The sequence below is a fragment of the Leguminivora glycinivorella genome, chromosome 27, assembly GCF_023078275.1.
Source record: "Leguminivora glycinivorella isolate SPB_JAAS2020 chromosome 27, LegGlyc_1.1, whole genome shotgun sequence".
Classification (NCBI taxonomy): Eukaryota; Metazoa; Arthropoda; class Insecta; order Lepidoptera; family Tortricidae; genus Leguminivora; species Leguminivora glycinivorella.
In genome coordinates, this window is record NC_062997.1 from 7,116,507 (window position 1) to 7,138,011 (window position 21,505).

Consider the following 21,505-nt stretch of genomic DNA (forward strand, 5'->3'; position numbering starts at 1 on the left):
GATTAAATCCATACTAATATTCCTGGACATATGATATTCAGAAGGCTGCCCGATCCTACATTTTAAGGTAAGTAACTCAATCAACAATCAAATGAAAATATATCATCTGACTCTGTTTTTGAAACATCCTATGACTATTTATTTATTTAATCTTTATTGTACACAAAGAAAGAAAAAACTTATAGTACAAAAGGCGGACTTAATGCCAGACAGCATTCTCTACCAGTCAACATTTAGGCAAAGCAGACTATAAATAATGCAGTCCATTAACTACCTAAATGTAAAAATATATCTATTTCACAATCAATAATAATTATGTAGGTATATACTGCATTTATTACAGTTCAAGTCGATGAATCTTAATGTTTCTGGCTGTGCCAGCACAACCTCTTTAAATGCATTTATTTATACATTATAAGACCTTCAAGTTACGAAATAAAAAGTATAGCCGGTCAAAATTGGATGCAAATAGCCCAAGATAGCGACGAATGGAAAAATCTGGAGGAGGCCTTCACCTGCGAAGACGGGGTTCTTGCAAGATATTAAAAAGATATAAAAACTATATAAATATTATAAATTGTTCAATTTTTTAAAGCAAGAAATAAAAGGCTATTTTATTTTATTTTTATATAAGACCTTCAAAGGTCCAAGAAAAGAGCGTATACACATCTTAAAGGCCGGCAACGCACCTCCATCGTTTCTGCAGGTGTTTCGGGTGGCCGCTCGTTTGCTTTTATCTCATTAAAAAAAATCATTCCATAACTATAAGAAACGATATCAATAGAAACTAAAAAGCAAAAAATAATAAACCTTTGAATTCAGATTTCTTATCGTATTGCAATAATCTAAACATCCAAATTATAAACAAATCAATTATTTTTGCAGTCGGTACCAGACCTGTTCGTCGCCTTGCTATTGCCTGTTTGCCCCACCCAACCATACGCAGGCTGGCACCGACTCCAAAAATAATTGATTTGTTTATAATTTGGATGTTTAGATTATTGCAATACGATAAGAAATCTGAATTCAAAGGTTTATTATTTTTTGCTTTTTAGTTTCTCCGTGTTTTGTAACGCGCTTATTTTTGAAGGCGGTTTTATTTTTTGTTAAAAAAGTTTATTTATTTGTTGATTTTTAGTGGTTCCTATTGATATTATATGTATCAGTCCAAATACATGTACACTACTGAAAGAATTATCCTTTAACTCCTAACCATTGAGGAGTTGACCTTCCATCATCAGCTCAGCCACATAAAATTATTACCGTCAGGCGTAAATACAGGTTTACCTTTGAAAAATACACTAAAAACATTACATGTGCCTATAACATTTGAAGAGTTCCCTCGATTTCTCCAGGATCCCATCATCAGACCCTGACTTGGTGCCAATGGGACCATCTCGGGGTTATACCGGTCGATCAAAAAAAAAATTTAGAAAATCGGTCCACAATTCTCGGAGATATCGAGGAACATACATACAAAAAAAAAAAAAAACATTCAGTCGAATTGAGAACCTCCTCCTTTTTTGAAGTCGGTTAAAAATATGGCAATCATTAACATCAAATTCACATTGGTCACGACTCCTTATAAAATGCATGTATAATATAATGTGTCACTAGGACATGCTAACATACTTTCTGAGAACAGCCCCGTTTCAAGCGCCACAGTCGCCTATAGACGACAAAGATAAAACTGTTGTGTGTTTTATAAATGTGACTTTCCACCACACAAAGGGTCTTGTGCAGGCCTTTTTTTGTCAGATTTCATGTTGGAATTATTGATAAAAAAATCCCTAATACACTTGAAGCAGTCAACCATCGATTTAAACTTTCCTAGATACACTATCACCTACAAATTTGACACTCAAAAGTGTCCGATCGCTAAGTTGCAAATGTGTGCGTCTAGTTGACAAACGAAAACTTCGCAATGTAGTAAAAACTACTTTCATTTTTTTACAAAAACAACGTTATTTCTTAGTACTTAAGTTCAATTTCAAACGCAAGCAATTGGCGGTTATGACATTAATGAATGTGATCATCGCGAAAGCCATAAAATTTTATTACCGCAGATCGCAGGTGTGCATATTTTTAAACAAATCTACGTCTTATTGCAACCAACATAAGTTTAATTTCGTTCGCGCTGCAACAATCTAAACGCCATTTTTACATTGGGAACGAGGATGGACAGAGGCATCATGGGAGTCGCGCTATGAGATGAAAGGCGAGAATGAGGAAATTTGCGGTATTTTTGCGAAAAACTGTTTTAAAAAATCCTATTAGATAGAAAATTTCTTAAGGAACAAAACGTTTGGTATAACATTTTTCGAGATTTTGCGTATTTTAAGCGAAAAAAAATGAGTTTTTACTGTATGATATTTTTATTGATATTATCTCAAACAAAAAAATATATAAGGTACGGCGGGACAATTTGGACTGGGGGAAAATTGCAACTGATCAATATCTCCACGTTTTGCAATGTTTGCATTATTAAATAGAGTCAACTGAGGTATATACAGGGTGTCCCACGGCGATGCCACATGGAGGGAAAGTACCTTAAATATCGTAGATAGCATATTTTGCTGAAAGGAGACTTCATTTTATTTTCAAAACTTAGTAAAAGTGCATTCAATTTTTTTTAATTTTTACTATGAGGACTTATACAGGGTGCATTTTGATAGCGGGTCAGTAAGGCCGGTATGAGATCCCGTAGTCCTACATGAAAATAGTTTAAGGGGACCATCCATCGATTTCAAATTTATGAAAAATGGCATTTACAGATTTTGGAAAAAACATACAGGGTGCTAGAAAAAGGGCATTTTTGACAAACTTTTTTTTTTGACGCCAATCGATCCCATTCCTATCCAGTATCAAAAGCTTGTATGGGACCAAAAAAAAATGTCTGGCTAGAAAAGTCACAAATCACGAAAAACTTTTCCCATACAATTTGTATGAATTTTTTTTTCCACATGGTATTTTTATGATGCCAATCGATTCCACTCCTATTCAGTATTAATAATTGCTTAGGAGTCAACTCAAGACAATGCACCAAAAAAAAAGTTTGTTAAAATGCCCTTTTTCTCGCACCCTGTATATTTTTTCCAAAATCTGTAAATGCCATTTTTCATCAATTTGAAATTGATGGATGGTCCCCTTAGATTATTTTCATGTAGGACTACGGGATCTCATACCGGCTTTACTGACCCGCTATCAAAATACACCCTGTATAAGGCCTCATAGTAAAAATTAAAAAAATTTGAATGCACTTTTACTAAGTTTTGAAAATAAAATAAAGTCTCCTTTCAGCAAAATATGCTATCTACGATATTTAAGGTACTTTCCCTCCATGTGGCATCACCGTGGGACACCCTGTATATAATAATATATATATATATATACATACGTGTGTGCATGTGTGTGTGTGCGTGTAGTGAGATGTGTAGCGATTATGTGAAGGTAAACAGTTGAGGGATTGTATGTGGTGTGTGTGAGGGATGGTGCACTTGGAGAATATGAATTAAGTAGCTATTAAAACAAAGAAGAATTGAATGATGACATTAATTTATTATTCTACGTAATTTCTTTCAAAGATTTGTGTGGGTAAATCTTCTCTCCGCTCCTCAGCTATAATCTTGCGCCATTTTTCCCTTTCAACGTCTTGTTTTGGGAATCTGGAATAAAAACCTTTTTTATTACTTAAAAACGAATTTGCTATTCCCGGGTTGTTTCTTTTTATAATTAAAGTAATTTATAAGATATGTATTAATGTTATTGAATTGAAATCATTTATTTCAGACTTATTGGTCCATAATAATAAATAAATACATACATTATTAATATGAAATAGGCTTCTTTTACAAAAAATATAAATTAGCGACTCCATCATTCCATTTTTAACTATGTTCCACTTCAACCATCTTTTGTCGCCGTCCGCTCATTACTAGTATAGCGCGAGAGAAAGAGACAAACTGCGTAAGACCAAATCAAGGAATTTACTTCAATTATTCTAGAAAATAAATGTTTTTAGTAAGTTAGGAAGCCATTTTGGCCACAAATGCATAACATTATAAAATTATTAACAATTACTTACCTGAAATACGATACGTCATCCTTTTTTAACGTATATAAGGTGTTATTTTTGCACTTTTTTACGGAGCACTTAGGCATGTTGCCGACACGGCGGATGAAGCGCTACTGACCGCCCAATTGTGCTTAGAACATTTTCAAGCACAATTTGCTGCGGACACATTCTAAGCCGTGATGGTGCATCTAGGTAGTTTAGATCGATGCAGTCAACCAAGCAACGTGACGAAAAAATGTCAAAAGTATTCTAAAGGTTTAAACTTCAACCAACGCTAGAGTTATCTAACTCTACGCGATCATTAGGGTGCCTTCCTTGTAGATGTGTTTGATATCCCCCAATCATGTTCATTGTTCCACCTTGACCATTTACTATTATATATTCTGTGGTTCCACAAAGCATAGCGCTAGTGGGAACGGGTTCGACTAAGCTGATTGTGGATATCAGCATAGATTAAAATATAAGATCATTCCATACCATACATTAAAATGCGACCGCCTAAGAACGCATACACTACGCCACACATAGATGGCGCCACAAAAAAATGCCTTGTTGCCATCGATTATTTATAGATTGGCGTTAAGCGTCACTTTCGAGCCATAATTCTAAGTTAAAAGTGACACTTAACGCCATCTACAAGTACCTAACCTAAAGCTACAAGACATTTTTTTGTTGCGCCATCTATGTGTGGTGTAGTGTATGCGCGTTCTTAGGCGGTCGCATTTTAATGTATGGGATGGTATGATCTTGTTATATTTAATCTTTGATATCAGACGCATCCATCGTAGCGTAGCACATCTCTCGTGGAAAGGCGCCCTTACGCCATGATATGGAGTAGGTCAGTAACTCTAGAGGCGCCCCCTACATCGAGGTTTGCGTAATACCCCCTATTTCATCGGTATTGGACATGTATGGCGACACTTCTTGCAGGTCTTTTAGCTCATTTTTCTGACAGACATCTACAGGTTTCTGTAACACCAGCGGTATTTTCAAATTCTGTATTTTACTCTCACTGACTATAGTCACCTTCTTCACATGGCTATGACAGCGCTTCACATGCTTGTCCAACAGCGACTTCCTTACAGACTTGTAATCGCAGTGCTCACACTGAAACGGCTTGCTCCCGGTGTGTCTCGTCTCATGGCGCAGTATGCTGTCCTTTCTAGAAGACTTAAAGTCACAAAATCTGCATTTGATACCGATCCCGAGATGCGTAATACCATAATGTCGTTGTAACTCATATTTGCGCTTACAAGTGTAGCTGCAAATGGTACATTGGTACAGAAAATGACATTTTTGATGCACAGCAAATTGGCATTTGTACGAAGTCTTGAACTTACAATCGGTACAGCAAAGTTTTTTATCGGAGAAACTTCTCTTGTTATGTAAAGCGATTTGGTCTTTAGTTTTAGTTGAGAAGTCGCAGTTCACACATTGGTACGGTCTGTTGTGACTTCCGGTGTGGTTTCGCTGAAAATGCCTTTGCACTGACGCTTTAAACTTAGAAGCGTAAGCGCACATGTGGCATTGGAAAGGTTTCTCTTGATCATCCGTCTCTAAAACTTGAATGTTTTTAAAATCGACGCAATTCGGATTTAAATTATATTTCTTATAATTCGGTTCACTTGGTACATCTTCTATATCATTTTCAAAGTCGTCTAAATCTGTCTGAGTGTTTTCTGGTGCTTCCTGAATATTTTGCTGTTTAGCTTTCTTAGCCCTGGCCCTAGCTCTATCAGAAATTTCATCATAATGCTCTACCTTATGCTTTTTATACGCGCATACGAATAAAGTCTCGTACGCGCAAAAGTCACATTTCAACGCTTCTCCTTTTTTCATTCGATTAACATGTATAGTCAATCTCCATCTATTTTTAGTAGAGAAATCGCACATATCACATTTATATGCTTTCTCTGTCACTTCATTATGTACCTTCTCTAAGTGTCTAGTTATATGCCCTTCAAATTTGGTTGTGAACGGGCACTTGTCACATTTGAAAGCGACTGACTGTGTGTGCGCCCGGCTATGCTTGATATAGTTGTGCCTGTAAAAGGTTTCAAAGTTGCAATCCGGGAAGTCACACTTAAATGGATTTAAAAGTTTATGTTTCCGTTTGTGACTGGAGAGATTCCACTTGTAAAATGTTTTGTAGTTGCACTCCGAGCAGAGGTGTAGAGGTAATGGTTTCCCGTTGGCCGTGGGGATGTCTCCTTTCATCTCGGGATGTCTTATGGCCACGTGCCGCCGGAGACCGCCTTGGTATTTGGACTTGTAGTCGCAGGCGTGGCAGGAGTACTCCATGCCGGTCTTGTGCCTGAGGAGGTGCAGCTCGAGGCAGTTTCTGTTAGCTGTCCGATAGTCGCATTGGTCGCACATGAGGTTCTTTGGGCGTTTCTTTGGGAGGTGTTGATGCTCGGGACTGAAATCAGAAAAAAAATTAAAACCTACACACAACTTGGATATATTATTAAACTAGCTATTGCCCGCGGCTTCACTCGCCTTAGAAAGAGACAAAAAGTAGCCTATGTCACTCTCCATCCCTTCGACTATCTCAGTAGTATCTCAACTTAAAAAAATCACGTCTATTCGTCGCTCCGTTTTGCCGTGAAAGACGGACAAACACACACACTTTCCCGATTGTCATTAGTCACTATTACGTAGTCGCTTTTCGGTGAAGGAAAACATCGTGAGGAAACCGGACTAATTCCAATAAGGTCTAGTTTACCCTTCGGGTTGGAAGGTCAGAAGGCAGTCGCTTTCGTAAAAACTAGTGCTTACGCCAAACCTTGAAATGAGTTGTCAAAGCGGACCCCAAACTGAGCTGTGGCAAATGCCGGGATAACGTAAGGAGGATGACGAGATTATTAAGTGACAGTATTGAACTCACCTCTCCGTACTCTCATTGATCTGCAACTCTTCACCCCGTGCCTCCTCCACCTCAACCTTCACCCACACGCTCGCAAACATACTCATCATGTCCTCCTTCTCCATCATCACGTCCTCTCTCTCTAACATATCCTCCGGCTCCAACTTCTCCGACTTTATTATGTTCTCCGTTGCTGATTCATTATCTGTGTCTTCTGATATCATTTCTTCGTCGGTCACTGGTTCTTCCTTTTGTGTTTTTATAAATAGTGGCGACATTTCTTCCAGCTTTAGAGCAGCTTTCGTTTCCTCCGGGCTGGGTGAGTCGGACATTGTTCTGTGGACAGAAGTTTGATATTGGTTTAGAAATAAATAATTTGCAATGTCACAGTTTCGTTTTCTTTCAACCCCTTATTTGCCAAGAGTGGCACTGAAGCTTTAGTAGTTTCGTGTGTTCTGCCTACCCCCTTTATGGGATACAGGCGTGATGGTATGTTGTTGGAACTCAGCGGGCGTAGCGTGGCTCACTAGTGAGATAAACTTAATTGCATTGGTGCATCCCTATTGCTCTTCCCATGCTTGCCTGCCTGGCTTGATTGCTGGTTGCACCTGAACAGGAGTGTATTAAAGTGTAGGATCTAATTTGAATTAGATTCTTTTCTATTTTTGTATTGTAGAGTACAATTTAGCTGACCGTCTGTGAGCACCTAATACTTATAAGATACAAAAGGCCACAATCAACTCCAAATCAGACTAGATAGAAACAGCTGTGGACAGAGAATCATTCTCAGGTGTTGGAGGCCACAATCAATGCAGATTGTTATGCTGCAGCGGTAAGTTCTATTTCATTCATTTCTTGACCATGTTCATGGATCTTGTAAAGGTCTGTTTATAAAGCAGGCAGAGGTAGACACACAAAGCTCACCGGTTTTATAAAAAAGCGTAATTTGAAATTGATAACATAACTATATTCTATGTTATGTTATGCGCCTAATACAAAGAAAGCGCGTACTGGAGGCAAGCACATAAAAAGTTCGATTTATCTAAAAAAAAACCCGGTGTAAATATCTAAACCTGCAAAGTTTTGAGATGTTTCAAACACGACAAAATTGCTTTCTCCGTCGTCTAGTAGCCGTACTCAATTTTCGTAGAGATCCGAGGCCTTTAAACACTATACTATGCATGTAAGGATCATCTATTTTTGGGCACAAAAACATCGGGGTTTGAAGGCGTATTAATCACGATGAAAATAAGTTTTTCATGTACTAGTTGTTGTGTGCTTGTAAGATATATTATAACGTACGGAAATGAAGTACTTACGGGCCTATTTACAAAATAAACCTAATTAAAAATCGTAATTTTTCTTGTTCACGGAAAGAAATCAATTGCTTGCTGTGAATGAATACGTTCGAAAAAAAAATATGTCGCCGCACAACTTTTTTTTTTCACTCAGTAATCTGTTTATAATACTTGTTTTTATTTAAATGTTCTTACATAATATATTGTTTGATTAAGGGAAATATTATCATAAATATTTTGATTTCTGATGATATAAATAAAAAATAATTTGCCAGATATATAAAATTAAAGGAATAATAATTACTGATTCAAACAATCCTGTTTCAGAACACAACATCACAAGTTATGCGTTTAAATACTTGTCAATAACTATCTGAATTTTATTCCATTAGATTTGATGAATTTAAATTAAAATTTTGAAGAAATTGTAAAGTTTTCCGCCAATTTTTTAAACTTTGAAGTATCTTAATCTGTGAGTTTGACCAGGTTTTACATGATTGGAAAATGTTTGTTTGATAATTTGCGAGTGATCGGAACGCAACGTAATCTGTCAATGTGTCAAATACAACTTGACAGATCTTTCAAAGTCGCCGTGTTTTTCTATCGTACAAAAATTAAAATAAATACAAAATGTACACAGAAGTGGATGTATTCGTTAGTAATTACACTCTAATAGACCCTGAAATATACCAGCTATGGATAGAAGGTTGCTCATGTAAGTGTTAAGCTGGTTTTCTAATCACTGATTTCCATCAATCTTATCTATTAATAAATAGTTACAGCAATCATGGAGATGGTAGATTATTTATAAAATCAGTGCTTACAGTACCAGGTGATCATATCAGAGTCTGATTTTAGTATAACGAAGAAGATACGCTATCAATAAATATTACCTAATGTTTTGCCTAGGACAAATCATGAAATTTTTTGATGCTTTTATAAAAAAAAAACATAGTCAACATCTTTAAGTAACTATAACAAAGTTTATATAAAAAAAATGTTGGTTGATCATTGAATTAGTTACAAAATATCATTGAGAATATATATTTATATTTATTTATTTGGAGATCCAACAGCTATGACATAAGTATATAAAACATAGTAGATACGGGAAGCCAATTACAGGAACTCACTGGTAGTGACAATGGTAGTGAATATAGAGAATTACAACCTGAAAAAGAGAACATACAGAATCATATTTAGGGTTGGTTGCACCAAACCGTCTGTCATCATTAAAGCGTTCGTTAAATTTTATGAAGGAAGTTCCATAGATGTCTGATGCGTGACTGTGTCTGTCAAATATGGTTGATGCAACTGGCCCTTAGTTAAATCCCCACTCTGTTGCTCCGGTCAATAATAGAATCTGAAGTCAGCAACCGTGTTGTATCCGTAGCAAGTGAAGCGGTGTCCACGCTGCACCAGCGCGCGTCGCCAAGCAGATGGGCGCTCCGTGGAGCTCATCGCCAGCGATGTGCTGGATCACTACAGGTCTACTAGTGCTTTTATTAAACTACTTTTTGAGATTAGTACTTTCTGTACACTTTACAAGATATGTAAGACAAGGTGGGGGAAGATGAAATATGTTCCATATAAATCTCCTATGACACACAAAGTTGCGCCTGTCTGAGACGTTTTGCGCCTTTGGCTTTATGAGGAACTCCGCTTTGGACTAACGGATAGATTCATATTTTTGCATTTGGATAGTGACGTAACTTTGTTGTTCGGCCGCACAACGTTCAACATTGTGGTTCGTCAAGGGAGAATCCTCCATTTACGGCGCCCGCCCTTGCAACAGCACCCTGAGTGTTGGGATAATATATATTGGCAATGTGGTGCAACTTTCCACTTAATCTGAATTACAATTCTAGATTTTCAATAGCTGGATTAATTCCCGACTCTTCTCGCCATTTTGTTATATGTGCGCGCCCACGCAACGTATATTTTTTTTTATGGATATTTCCACATTCTCGATTTTGGCGCCCCCTTACCATGTGGCGCCTAGAGCGGCCGCTCCACTCGCTCTACCCTTAATCCGGCCCTGCATATAACCTTAGAGGAATGAGTAAGGAAAGAGTTGTAACTCCATACATCAGTAAATGCAAGTTATTTGTAGTGACATCTAGCGTCATCCACGCGTCAATCTCGCATCAACTAGCGTAAATTATAGGCCTAATCTGGCCATATCACACACTGTTTTGAAGGACCAGATCCAATCCCTTCGTGGGTACATTGCTCACCACTAGTCTATAGTACACACCACAAATAATGAAAATTCATGTTTATAGGACATTCGCACTTCTAGAGCGACTCCTCACAGTGCCGACCAAGCTGTCCGAGCAGATGGTGTTCCAGATCGACGAGGCCACCAAACAGATGCTCATTGAGAAGTGAGTACAATCAACCCGGTGATTTTGCACACTTTTTACTGTGCTGGGATAACGCATAGAAGATGACAACCAACAACCAATTGACTTTTTTCTTAGCGCACTGGAGTGTCCCACTACTGGTCAAAAACCTCTCCCCTGGCTTTCCATAATTTCCGATTCTCCGTTTCTTCCGGCTAGTTGTTTAGAAAGCGTAAAGGTCGACTTCATATTAAATTTACTTTTTAACCGTTTCTGTGTGGATGACACGAGAGGCGTGTCATCAAGGTTTTTTACGTGCGACATTTGACACGCCAGGCGTGTCATTTTAAAATTGACAAAGTTTTTCGCCGCCACATCGAGTTAGTAACGTTTTCGAAAATGAAACACTCAACCAATTGGTTAATAAATATGATCCGTTCTGTGGAACAGGTATTACGAGTTGGACGACGCAGTGATCAGAGAGCTGCTCGGGCGAAAACTCTCGTCGCGGCACCGGAAAGACTTGGACGAGGTAAATAGTTAAATAGTTTGTATTATCTATTCTATGTAACTTAGTTGTCTTTGGAAGGAGTAAATATCCGTGTATAAGTGACTCTGTTTCCTATACCTATAGTTAACTTTTTTAAATTATGATGTTCTCAATGAAATTGTCGGTTTTCGATAACATCGATTTCATATTGAAATATCGCCTATTGTATAAATATAAGTAGGTAGCCTTTTGATCAAAGAATATAATACTCACTAGGAGAAGAACGCCAACTCCATACCAAAAAATGCTCCCTTACACTTACACAACCTTTACACGTTTATACTAGTGGCGGTCTCTAATAACGTCCAACGGACATTAATGGAAGTAAAATTGATAACTTTTAATTTAAAGTGGCATAAAAACTAATAACAAAGCTACAAAACCAACTTGACGCTAACTACGCCCCATTGTCGCTTACGAAATGCAATTCTTCTAATACTTCGAATATTTTCTCGAGCTTTATGGATTTGATTGAAATAGCTGCCATACAAGGCAAAAGCATTTCGTAAGCGACGTTCTCGTGGAATGTCCTACTTGATGTTAACAACGCCCCGTTGCCGCCAGGTGGCGGAGCGCTCCGGCGCGCCGCTGCGTTGCTGCCGGCGGCAGTTCGATAACGTGCGTCGCGTATTCCGGGGAGTCGAGGAAATGCCCGGCAACGTCGTCGCTAACATCAGATCTACGTTCTTATTGTCGGAGCCGTTGGCCAAGTGAGTCTCCCACGACGGGAGGTAGTTGTGAGGGAGCAGTACAATGCGTCAAGTGTTCAGGGGCGTGGAGGAAACGCCGGGCAATGTTGTGGCTAACATCAGATCTACGTTCTTACTGTCGCAGTCGTTGGCAAAGTGAGACTCCCATGACGAGAGGTAGCTGTGAGGCGGCTGTACAATGCATCAAGTGTTTAGGGGAGTCGAGGAAATCGACAACATCGTAGCTAACATCAGGTCTACATTCTTACTGTCAGAACCGTAAGCCAATATAAGTCCAATTCCGCCTGTATCCCGCAGGCAGAACACATGAAACTACTCAAGTTTCAGTGCCACTGTTGGAAAATACCACACCGTACCACAGTATACCACATGATGAAACCTTGAAGTAATTGGAAGTGAATAAATGTGTGTTTTGTTCGTCTATTCTGTTCACAGGAAGTACGGCGCCGTAGTGTTCATAGCGTGTATGCGGTTCGAGACCACCAAACGGAAGTTACAATATCTCTGCTTCAACGACTTCTACCACTGCGCTCAGGTGCGTTAACGGGACATAATAATAATAATCTATTTATAAAATCAATTTACACGTCAATAATTCACTACACTAACATTCACGACACAATGTCGTTACTAACATCAGGAGGTAAGAATTTTGCAAACTCGAGTCTTTGATTCACGACAGCCATAACACACTCGTTTGCAATATTCCCCTTACCTCCCTCACAATTTACTATAGTTTTTATTGTTATATCTGTTGAGGTGTAACGCTATTGTGTTCTGTCGGCAGTCAATAATGACGAGCTGGACTTATTCGTGCACCGGCCCAGAGTATTACGACACGGAGATGGACCGCGAGTTCCTGCTAGAACTCAGGGAGCTCAGGATCCTGCTGGACAAGGAGAAAGAACACAAACAGTGAGTGTGTCTCTGTCACTCCTTTACCTGTACAGTTACATCTATACAGTTCCACGAACAAAAAAATGGACATCGTCGAACAGTCGCCATCAGACATATGTCGTGCATAATAGTTTTCCATCGTATTTCTTCGGAAACGTTCGCATTTGTTGTGCTTGTTCGGTCAACGTCAGTACTTCTTGTACTGATACCGACTGAATTAGCATGACACATTCGTGAATTTCCGTGATAACACGAACGAAAACATTTCGCACCACATCTGTACCTTTTACTGAAGTACGTCACATTTTAATATTAATATGTAAATAATGAGTTTATATGTGTTGTTTATATTGTATCCTTTGTTTCAGCTTGATATGTATGCGTCTCAAACCTAAGCTGTTGGAGAAGTCATATCAGGAGCTGGAGCTAAACTTCAGGTAATGAAACTAAATGTGGACATGGTCGCTTTTTCTTTCGTGTATGATATATCCCACCAAAACATACCTGTTAAAAGGGCACCAAGTTCCGCTATCGGATAATTGTTCGCCTAAAATAGGGCTGAAAGCCAATCCAATGCCACGTTTAGATGCAACTTAAAATATGGTATAGTTGTGAAAATACGTAGGTACTTGGTTGAAAATATCTAAAATTAATACTTCTAAATTTGAACTTTAATGCGTAGTGCACGGCCTGTTTCTGGAACTTGGCCTGCGCACTACCTTGTGCTTAGATTTCAGTTTATAAGTAAATATTAAATGTTAGCAATAGCAACAGACATGTGCGTTTATGTTAATATGAGTCTATCTTTAATCCCCGATGCAAAAACGAAGGAGTGTTGTAAGTTTCACGTGCTTGTCTGTCTGTGGCATCGTAGCTCCCGAACGGATGAACCAATTTAGATTTAGTTTTTTTTGTTAAAGCTGACAGTCAGGAGTGTTTTTAGCCGTGGCCCGTGTTTGATTTAAATCGGTCCACTATGTCGGGAATTTTTTCAAAATTTAAATTTTGTGGTTAGGTTAATTAAGAAGTAATTGTTATAAAATCAGTCGCCGAAAGCTTTTAACCCGATTGCTATGGCGAATGTACCTCCAAAACATTGAAAATCCTGTTTAAACATGTGCCGTATTCCTTGCCTGCGGCTGTCGTGAATTATAACACTCGTTATTAATATCCCCCTTACCTCCATGCTATTATTTGCAGGTTATACACCCGAGCCCTGGTGGGTCTGGCGTGCAACCTGCACCGCGGGAGGGAACTGAGATCACTCTTCATCGATCTGCTGGAGAGGTACAAGACATTATTCATTCTTGTTAGGCTTGTGCCGTTTCGTTCGTTGATCGGAGCGCTCCGATATCGTTCAATCGCTCCCACGAACTAGTTCGCTCTTTTAGGTCTTTTGCTCATTTAGTTCAGCCAGACCAGCGACCACTGCGGTCGGAAAGATCAGAACGAATGAGACCGAATAGTGTCAAAATGATACGAATAGTCCACAGATAGTAACATTCCGGGCCCAAAGGTTGTAAGTAACCGAAGTTTAATATGAAAACTTGACGTTTTTTTGTTGCTCTGCTAATTAGCTCTCGGTCGGCGCAGTCACACACTCGTTCTCGATCCAAACCGCTCGCGCTCGCCGATCCTATACTGAACTAAATGAGCAAAGACCGAATCTCAGAGCCTGGAAAGATTCAGTTCATTTCGGTCGTTGATGGGATTTTATTCCTAACAGTTCATAGTTCGTTAACGACACAAGCCTAATTCTTATCCATACTAATATTATAAATGTTAAAGTGTGTGTGTGCCTGTTTGTTTGTCCGTCCTTTACGGCAAAACAGAGCGACGAATTGACGTGATTTTTTAAATGGGGATAGTTGAAGGAATGGAAAGTGACATAGGCTACTTTTTGTCTCTTTCTAACGCGAGCGAAGCCGCGGGCAAAAGCTAGTGTGTTTATAAATATTATAACTAGCGGCCCGCCCCGGCTACGCACGGAGATCATGATAAAAATGGTTATAGTATGTTATCCGTAAAAGATAGGCATATGCCATCGAGAACTTTTTTGTAGATCTATAAAAGAGACACAATTTCGCCATACATTGTTTTGATATAGCTCAAACGGTTTGGGCAGCGTTTTCGATTAAAGCTCTTCCGACGGGATTTTGTCCGACTCGATTAGAAAATATCGTCATATTTCAGCCAATTCAAACAAAATCTCTACAAATTATATATGCCTAAACCTTCCTCAAGAATTACTCTGCTCATATTTATCTATATCTCTATCATATTAAACATGTAAAGTCGGGTAACTCACGTAAAATTGTCGAAGATCGCTCGGCACGTTTCGCTCCGTAACGAGGAGCATTTTCATTGAGCACGCGCGATGCCGATGGTATCCCGACGCAGACTGCGGGCCGCAGCTCGCTGCGACCATTTACTCGACGCGGGGGTCGGCATCGCGCGTGCTCAATAAAAATGCTCCTCGTTACGGAGCGAAACATGTCGAGCGACCTTCGACAATTTTACGTGAGTTACCCGACTTTACATGTTTAATATGTCAGTGTCTCAGGGTAGTTTTACTATATCTCTGTCAGTTTATCGCGAACACACACACACATACACACTGACAGACGCGGCGGGGGACTTTGTCTTATAAGGTCTAGAGATTATATAATTTTTTTTTATTATGGACTGATCGGCGGTTGACCCTAGTCGCACCTGATGGAAAGTGAAGACAGCTAGACTAGACAGAGCTCATATAAAGACTCTAATGTTACCGGCAGGTGTGTGGAGCCCCTGCGGGCGGGCGGCTGGCCGCGCACGGACTTGGCCCAGTTCCTGAGCGCGTACGAGCAGTGCGCGCTGCAGATGGACGTGCTCAGGTAACACTGACACAGCGTGTGTGTCACACACAGACACTACTCTAATGTTACCGGCAGGTGTGTGGAGCCCCTGCGGGCAGGTGGCTGGCCGCGCACGGACTTGGCCCAGTTCCTGAGCGCGTACGAGCAGTGCGCGCTGCAGATGGACGTGCTCAGGTAACACTGACACAGCGTGTGTGTCACACACAGACACTACTCTAATGTTACCGGCAGGTGTGTGGAGCCCCTGCGGGCGGGCGGCTGGCCGCGCACGGACTTGGCCCAGTTCCTGAGCGCGTACGAGCAGTGCGCGCTGCAGATGGACGTGCTCAGGTAACACTGACACAGCGTGTGTGTCACACACAGACACTACTCTAATGTTACCGGCAGGTGTGTGGAGCCCCTGCGGGCGGGCGGCTGGCCGCGCACGGACTTGGCCCAGTTCCTGAGCGCGTACGAGCAGTGCGCGCTGCAGATGGACGTGCTCAGGTAACACTGACACAGCGTGTGTGTCACACACAGACACTACTCTAATGTTACCGGCAGGTGTGTGGAGCCCCTGCGGGCGGGCGGCTGGCCGCGCACGGACTTGGCTCAGTTCCTGAGCGCGTACGAGCAGTGCGCGCTGCAGATGGACGTGCTCAGGTAACACTGACACAGCGTGTGTGTCACACACAGACACTACTCTAATGTTACCGGCAGGTGTGTGGAGCCCCTGCGGGCGGGCGGCTGGCCGCGCACGGACTTGGCCCAGTTCCTGAGCGCGTACGAGCAGTGCGCGCTGCAGATGGACGTGCTCAGGTAACACTGACACAGCGTGTGTGTCACACACAGACACTACTCTAATGTTACCGGCAGGTGTGTGGAGCCCCTGCGGGCGGGCGGCTGGCCGCGCACGGACTTGGCTCAGTTCCTGAGCGCGTACGAGCAGTGCGCGCTGCAGATGGATGTACTCAGGTAACACTGACACAGCGTGTGTGTCACAGCACAAGACTATATTTAGATATAAGAAATAAGTTCATCTATTTCTATAGAAAACAGGAATACTTTTTGTGATATACTATCATATATTTTGGAATAACATTAACACCGGTAAGTAAACGTGAGACGTGAGCAACGTCGACATTTCGTACGACTAGCGCCACACGGCTATTCAGAGAACTAAACTTATAAAATAAAGCGCTGTCAATGAAAGCTATTGTATTCAGCCAGTGTCAAATTTCAATATTGAATGTGTCAGATTTTATACTGAAGTTGTTACTTGCTTGGAAATATGTCTCCGGCCCTAGTGTTCATAATTTTTGTATTGTTGCAATTCAATATCACGTAACGAGGCATTTTTTGTGTTCGTTGACTTTAACTTACAAAAATTGACGCCCGAACTACAAGCTGGGAGTAAAGACGGACATCTCAGTGGATTTGACAGAGTTCATTTGACACGCTAAGTAGATCGTTTACTTGATATAAGTATACACGGTGCTCGTGAGCATTGCAAGAGACTTTAAGAGCATATTCCTGATCCCATTTTAAGACTAAAATGTCATATACACTTTTCTAGATTTCGCCTAGTTTCACGGCCTGGCCACGGACACGCGCGAATTGCGGCAGCGGCAGCGGCGAGCGGTGAGCGGGAGAAACAAAAGCCTAAAAACGCATTTAGGATGCCACGAACCACCGCCGCTGGCGACAACGCGCGCGAATTTTGTCGAGCGGCGGGCGGCAGCGGCGCGCGGTGCGACGCGCGGGGGAAACAAACGTACCGGGCTAGTGGACGACGCCACGACTTACAGCGGCGCGACCAGCGATATTAGCGGCACGTATCGGGCGGTTCGCTTCCGACCAAAAAATATTAGACGATTCGCTCGCGAAATGGACTCGCGGAAGCGCTTATCCCGGAAATATTAGATGGGTAACTTATGATTAGGTATACATTTTTGAATGTGATTTTGACGTTACCAAAAGGCTGTTTTTCATACTAGTAAGTGCCATTAATTATTATATACAGAGAGTAGTGTTTTTAGTTATTTTAAATATTTGATACTGAGAATTTTATAGTTGTTTTAGTATTGAGATATGTAATCGAAGGGTTCGATGCTCATTCTGGCGTACTCGTAAAATTTCTCCGGGTACTTTCTGTGTTCTTCATACAAAATTGTAAATTCGCCATGTGTACGTCTGTTAGTTTCGTGTACTCCTTCTCTCAGATTTAAAATATCCTGCCTGAAATATGTGCTGCTTTCGAGAAACTGACGAGCAATTTTGGATAACACCATTTTGAATCCGTCCCCTCCGCTCGATGCCGCTGCCGCGACTGCGAAGTACGTGGCATGCTCCCCGCTCCGCGCTTCCCTACCGCGCCGCGCGCCGCCCCGCTTGCCGCTTAGACCAAGTCCGTGGCCAGGCCGTCAGAGTTATGCCCAATTGAAAAAAAAATCTTATTGTTACTCAGTACAAAAGGCTTTTTAGGGTTCCGTAGTCAACTAGGAACCCTTATAGTTTCGCCATGTCTGTCCGTCTGTCCGTCCGTCCGTCCGTCCGTCCGTCCGTCCGTCCGTCCGTCCGTCCGTCCGTCCGTCCGTCCGTCCGTCCGTCCGTCCGTCCGTCCGTCCGTCCGTCCGCGGATAATCTCAGTAACCGTAAGCACTAGAAAGCTGAAATTTGGCACAAATATGTATATCAATCACGCCAACAAAGTGCAATAATAAAAAATGGAAAAAAATGTTTTATTAGGGTACCCCCCCTACATGTAAAGTGGGGGCTGATATTTTTTTTCATTCCAACCCCGACGTGTGATATATTGTTGGATAGGTATTTAAAAATGAATAAGGGTTTACTAAGATCGTTTTTTGATAATATTAATATTTTCGGAAATAATCGCTCCTAAAGGAAAAAAAAGTGCATCCCCCCCTCTAACTTTTGAACCATATGTTTAAAAAATATGACAAAAATCACAAAAGTAGAACTTTATAAAGACTTTCTAATAGGAAAATTGTTTTGATCTTGATAGGTTCAGTAGTTTTTGAGAAAAATACGAAAAACTACGGAACCCTACACTGAGCGTGGCCCGACACGCTCTTGCCCGGTTTTTTTAAGGATGGCATCAACCCATTATGGAGAATTAGTCTCACTATCCTCATTGGTAGATGTCCAAAAGTACGAAAAAAGCTTTCAAAAATGAGGTTTTTAGAAAAAAAAAACGTCAAAATTCATTTGAAGTGCTAGTTTTATGAATAACATTTACTTTTTATGTGAAAATACAATCGAAAACAGTAAAAAAAAATTTTTTGGAATAATTTCCTCATGTGAATTTAAAAAAAAATCTTTCCTTTAGCCTCAGAAATGCGTGGTTAAAATCTCTCGCAATGCTCACGAGCACCGTGTATAAGTGACCGAACAGTTTTTCACATCAACTATTTATATTTTCAGAGAAGCGGATTTGAAGAGCGTCTGGGAGAGATACATGAAGGTGGTCAGTCAGTGCTTACTGACGATGTATCATGCTTAAAAAACCTGGAAGAGACAGTTTTACTACTTGACACTATTAGTTGCTTTTACAAACTTTTTCAACCGTTGAGTACAGAAAAGCTGGGGAATATTACCTATATAGATCTAAACACGCCACTGGCAAAAACAGTCAATAAACTACCTTAGAGTGCACCATTGTTATATTTATTCGTATAATTAGGCCAGGCTAAGTTCGCAGTGATTTTAATACTATAGATTACCTAGTGTTCATTTTAAAAGTTGCGCAGTCAAACCGTCAAATCTCTCGTAGGTTAGGATGGCTCTAACAAATAATCCGTGAAGTCAAGTCTTATCGATACCCTTTTTTGTTTTCGCCTAATTTCTAGTAAATAGATATTACCACACGGCCACATTATAAGTTCATGTTTTTATTTTTTCGGATTAAAATACTTAATTTTAAAATTGTGTAAGAAAAATGAGAAACAATTTTTAATTAGAAATAGTCTATAAACTCACAGAACATATCCATAAATAAGGCGTCAAATAAAAAAAAACTTGAATTTTTTTTTATTGACATTGGTTTTTTAGACTAAAATTAGCAATAGGATAGTATGCGTGAGAGATAAAATAGATGTAAGATATGAGATAAATGTATGTTGATTATTTATTGTAAACTTTTTGAGTATTTTTAGAAATATATTCTGTTTTTTCAAATATTGGGCTTTTTTTCTCACTTCGTATAAAAGGAGAATGCCACCTGGCACTAAGTCCGCCATTTGTGCTTTTCTTGTATTGTGCAATAAAGTTTAAATAAAAAAGGTATTCACTAGTTGGATCATAATAAATAAAATAAAACAGAAATGTACTGAAAGTAATATATTACAGCCTTGACTAGATGCCATACTAAATATTACATTATTATTGTATCGCTAAAATTATTAATACTGTGTAAATCAAAGTATGCAGATGTCACCAGCATAGGTTTAACTGTCAATCCAAAAAAAGTGACAGATTTTATTTCCTGGTGTTTTTTAATATCACTAAATCATACATTATAAGAAAATAAAACACAGATCCAATATACAATCAATTTATACTCAATGGGGTTAGCCGGTCTAAATACAGTCTAGCACGTTCGCGTGATAAACGATATAACGTAAAGCCGCCCTTTTCGCATTATTTGTAAGTGCGATAGGGACGCACCACCGTACCGATGCGATAAAGTTTATCGAAGTATGCTACGCCCGCAGGTGGAACCATACCAACATAGTTTGCCCTGTCAACACCTATTAGAAAAATGACAAAATGTATGCTTCTTACCGGTTTTTATACCTGGATTCCAATTCTATAAGCCAAACCTTATAAAACAAAACTTGAGACAGGCACAAGCTATGATGGCGCCATCTATAAAAACCATTAACAGTTACCAATCCCATTGTTTCAAAGCCTGGCGAGAAATATATGACTACCCGCCATCTTGCGGAATTTCATTACAACTATAATCTTCATATTATACTGAACTGTCACCCCATACATGAGATTAACAGCGCCCTCTGGACAATAGTCATATACCTATTACTGGTGAGGCTTTACTTACAAAAGTGCCGTTGATGCATTTACAGTTAAAACTAAGTAACATTTAAACTTCAATGTTAATAGGAACTACAACAAATACTTCATTAGTAACGTGCGTAGAGGAATAAGCAAGGGAAGAGTTGTAGCTCCATACATCAGTAAATTCAAGTTATTTGTAGTGACATCTAGCGTCATCCACGCGTCAACTAGCGTAAATTATCAGTACCGCTACTCGATACTAGGTCTCAACAGGGTCTCGTCTGCCAAAAAATGTAATATTAACCCTTAAATGCATGACCTTGACAAAGATTTATTTGAATTTTGACATGCTGTCAATAGTCGCATGCGCGCAGCGGTAGCGATTGGATGCGCGAACGCTAACGATACGAAGCGTCGTGAAAAATGTCGAATATTATAAAGTGTAACGTTTGTAACATCGTGATTGATGAATTATTAGCATTCATACAGAATAAACTTTCTCTAATTGATGATGATACTTTAATTCGTCTATGTGTTAGTGCGTTTTCAAGTGAGGAAATTAAAAAGTCCAAAGGCTTGTTATTCGAGTCTATTACGACGGATCAGCGAAACATCACACGGAAAGATAAGGGGAAGGAAGTACGAGACCTGGAAGACATTGTGTCCTTACTTAAATCAGTAGAAAGTGAAAAGGTGCCTGTGTTTGTCGCTCGAAACTTGGAGAAATTGCCACCGTTAAATTTGGATCATCTCGACTGCACGAAACTCTTAAAGGACCTAGCTAAGCTTCAAAGAGATCTGGAATTAGTCAAAACGAATTATGTGACCAACCTACGGTTTGAGGAATTAAAAAATGATGTTCACAACATGAAGTATACGTCAATGCCTCA

At 40.0% G+C, this 21,505-nt stretch overlaps 2 protein-coding genes across 2 annotated transcripts; one reads left to right on the forward strand and one right to left on the reverse strand.

Moving 5' to 3' along the window:
- Positions 1-4,751: 4,751 nt before the first annotated feature.
- Positions 4,752-8,384, reverse strand: LOC125240284 (zinc finger protein 142-like). Its single transcript, XM_048148152.1, has 3 exons — positions 8,261-8,384; positions 6,963-7,277; positions 4,752-6,494 (listed from the first exon to the last, which is right to left on the reverse strand). Exons 2-3 carry the CDS (start codon positions 7,271-7,273, stop codon positions 4,937-4,939), a joined length of 1,869 nt encoding a protein of 622 aa, XP_048004109.1. The 5' UTR covers positions 7,274-7,277; positions 8,261-8,384; the 3' UTR covers positions 4,752-4,936.
- A 440-nt stretch (positions 8,385-8,824) lies between these two features.
- On the forward strand, positions 8,825-19,777 carry LOC125240274 (acidic fibroblast growth factor intracellular-binding protein). The gene is given in 12 exon segments (XM_048148136.1): positions 8,825-8,954; positions 9,633-9,666; positions 9,668-9,727; positions 10,525-10,626; positions 11,035-11,116; positions 11,699-11,844; positions 12,280-12,379; positions 12,632-12,759; positions 13,110-13,178; positions 13,942-14,028; positions 15,519-15,617; positions 19,023-19,777. Coding segments are annotated over 12 exon segments (1,071 nt in total). The 5' UTR covers positions 8,825-8,869; the 3' UTR covers positions 19,102-19,777.
- The last annotated feature ends 1,728 nt before the right edge of the window (positions 19,778-21,505 follow it).

Coding starts and splice junctions, on each gene's coding strand:
- LOC125240284 (XM_048148152.1), bottom strand. CDS start 7,273: ATGTCCGACTCACCCAGCCCGGAGGAAACGAAAGCTGCTCTAAAGCTG. Junction 6,495..6,962: donor ATCAATGAGAGTACGGAGAG/GTGAGTTCAATA, acceptor TTCTGATTTCAG/TCCCGAGCATCAACACCTCC.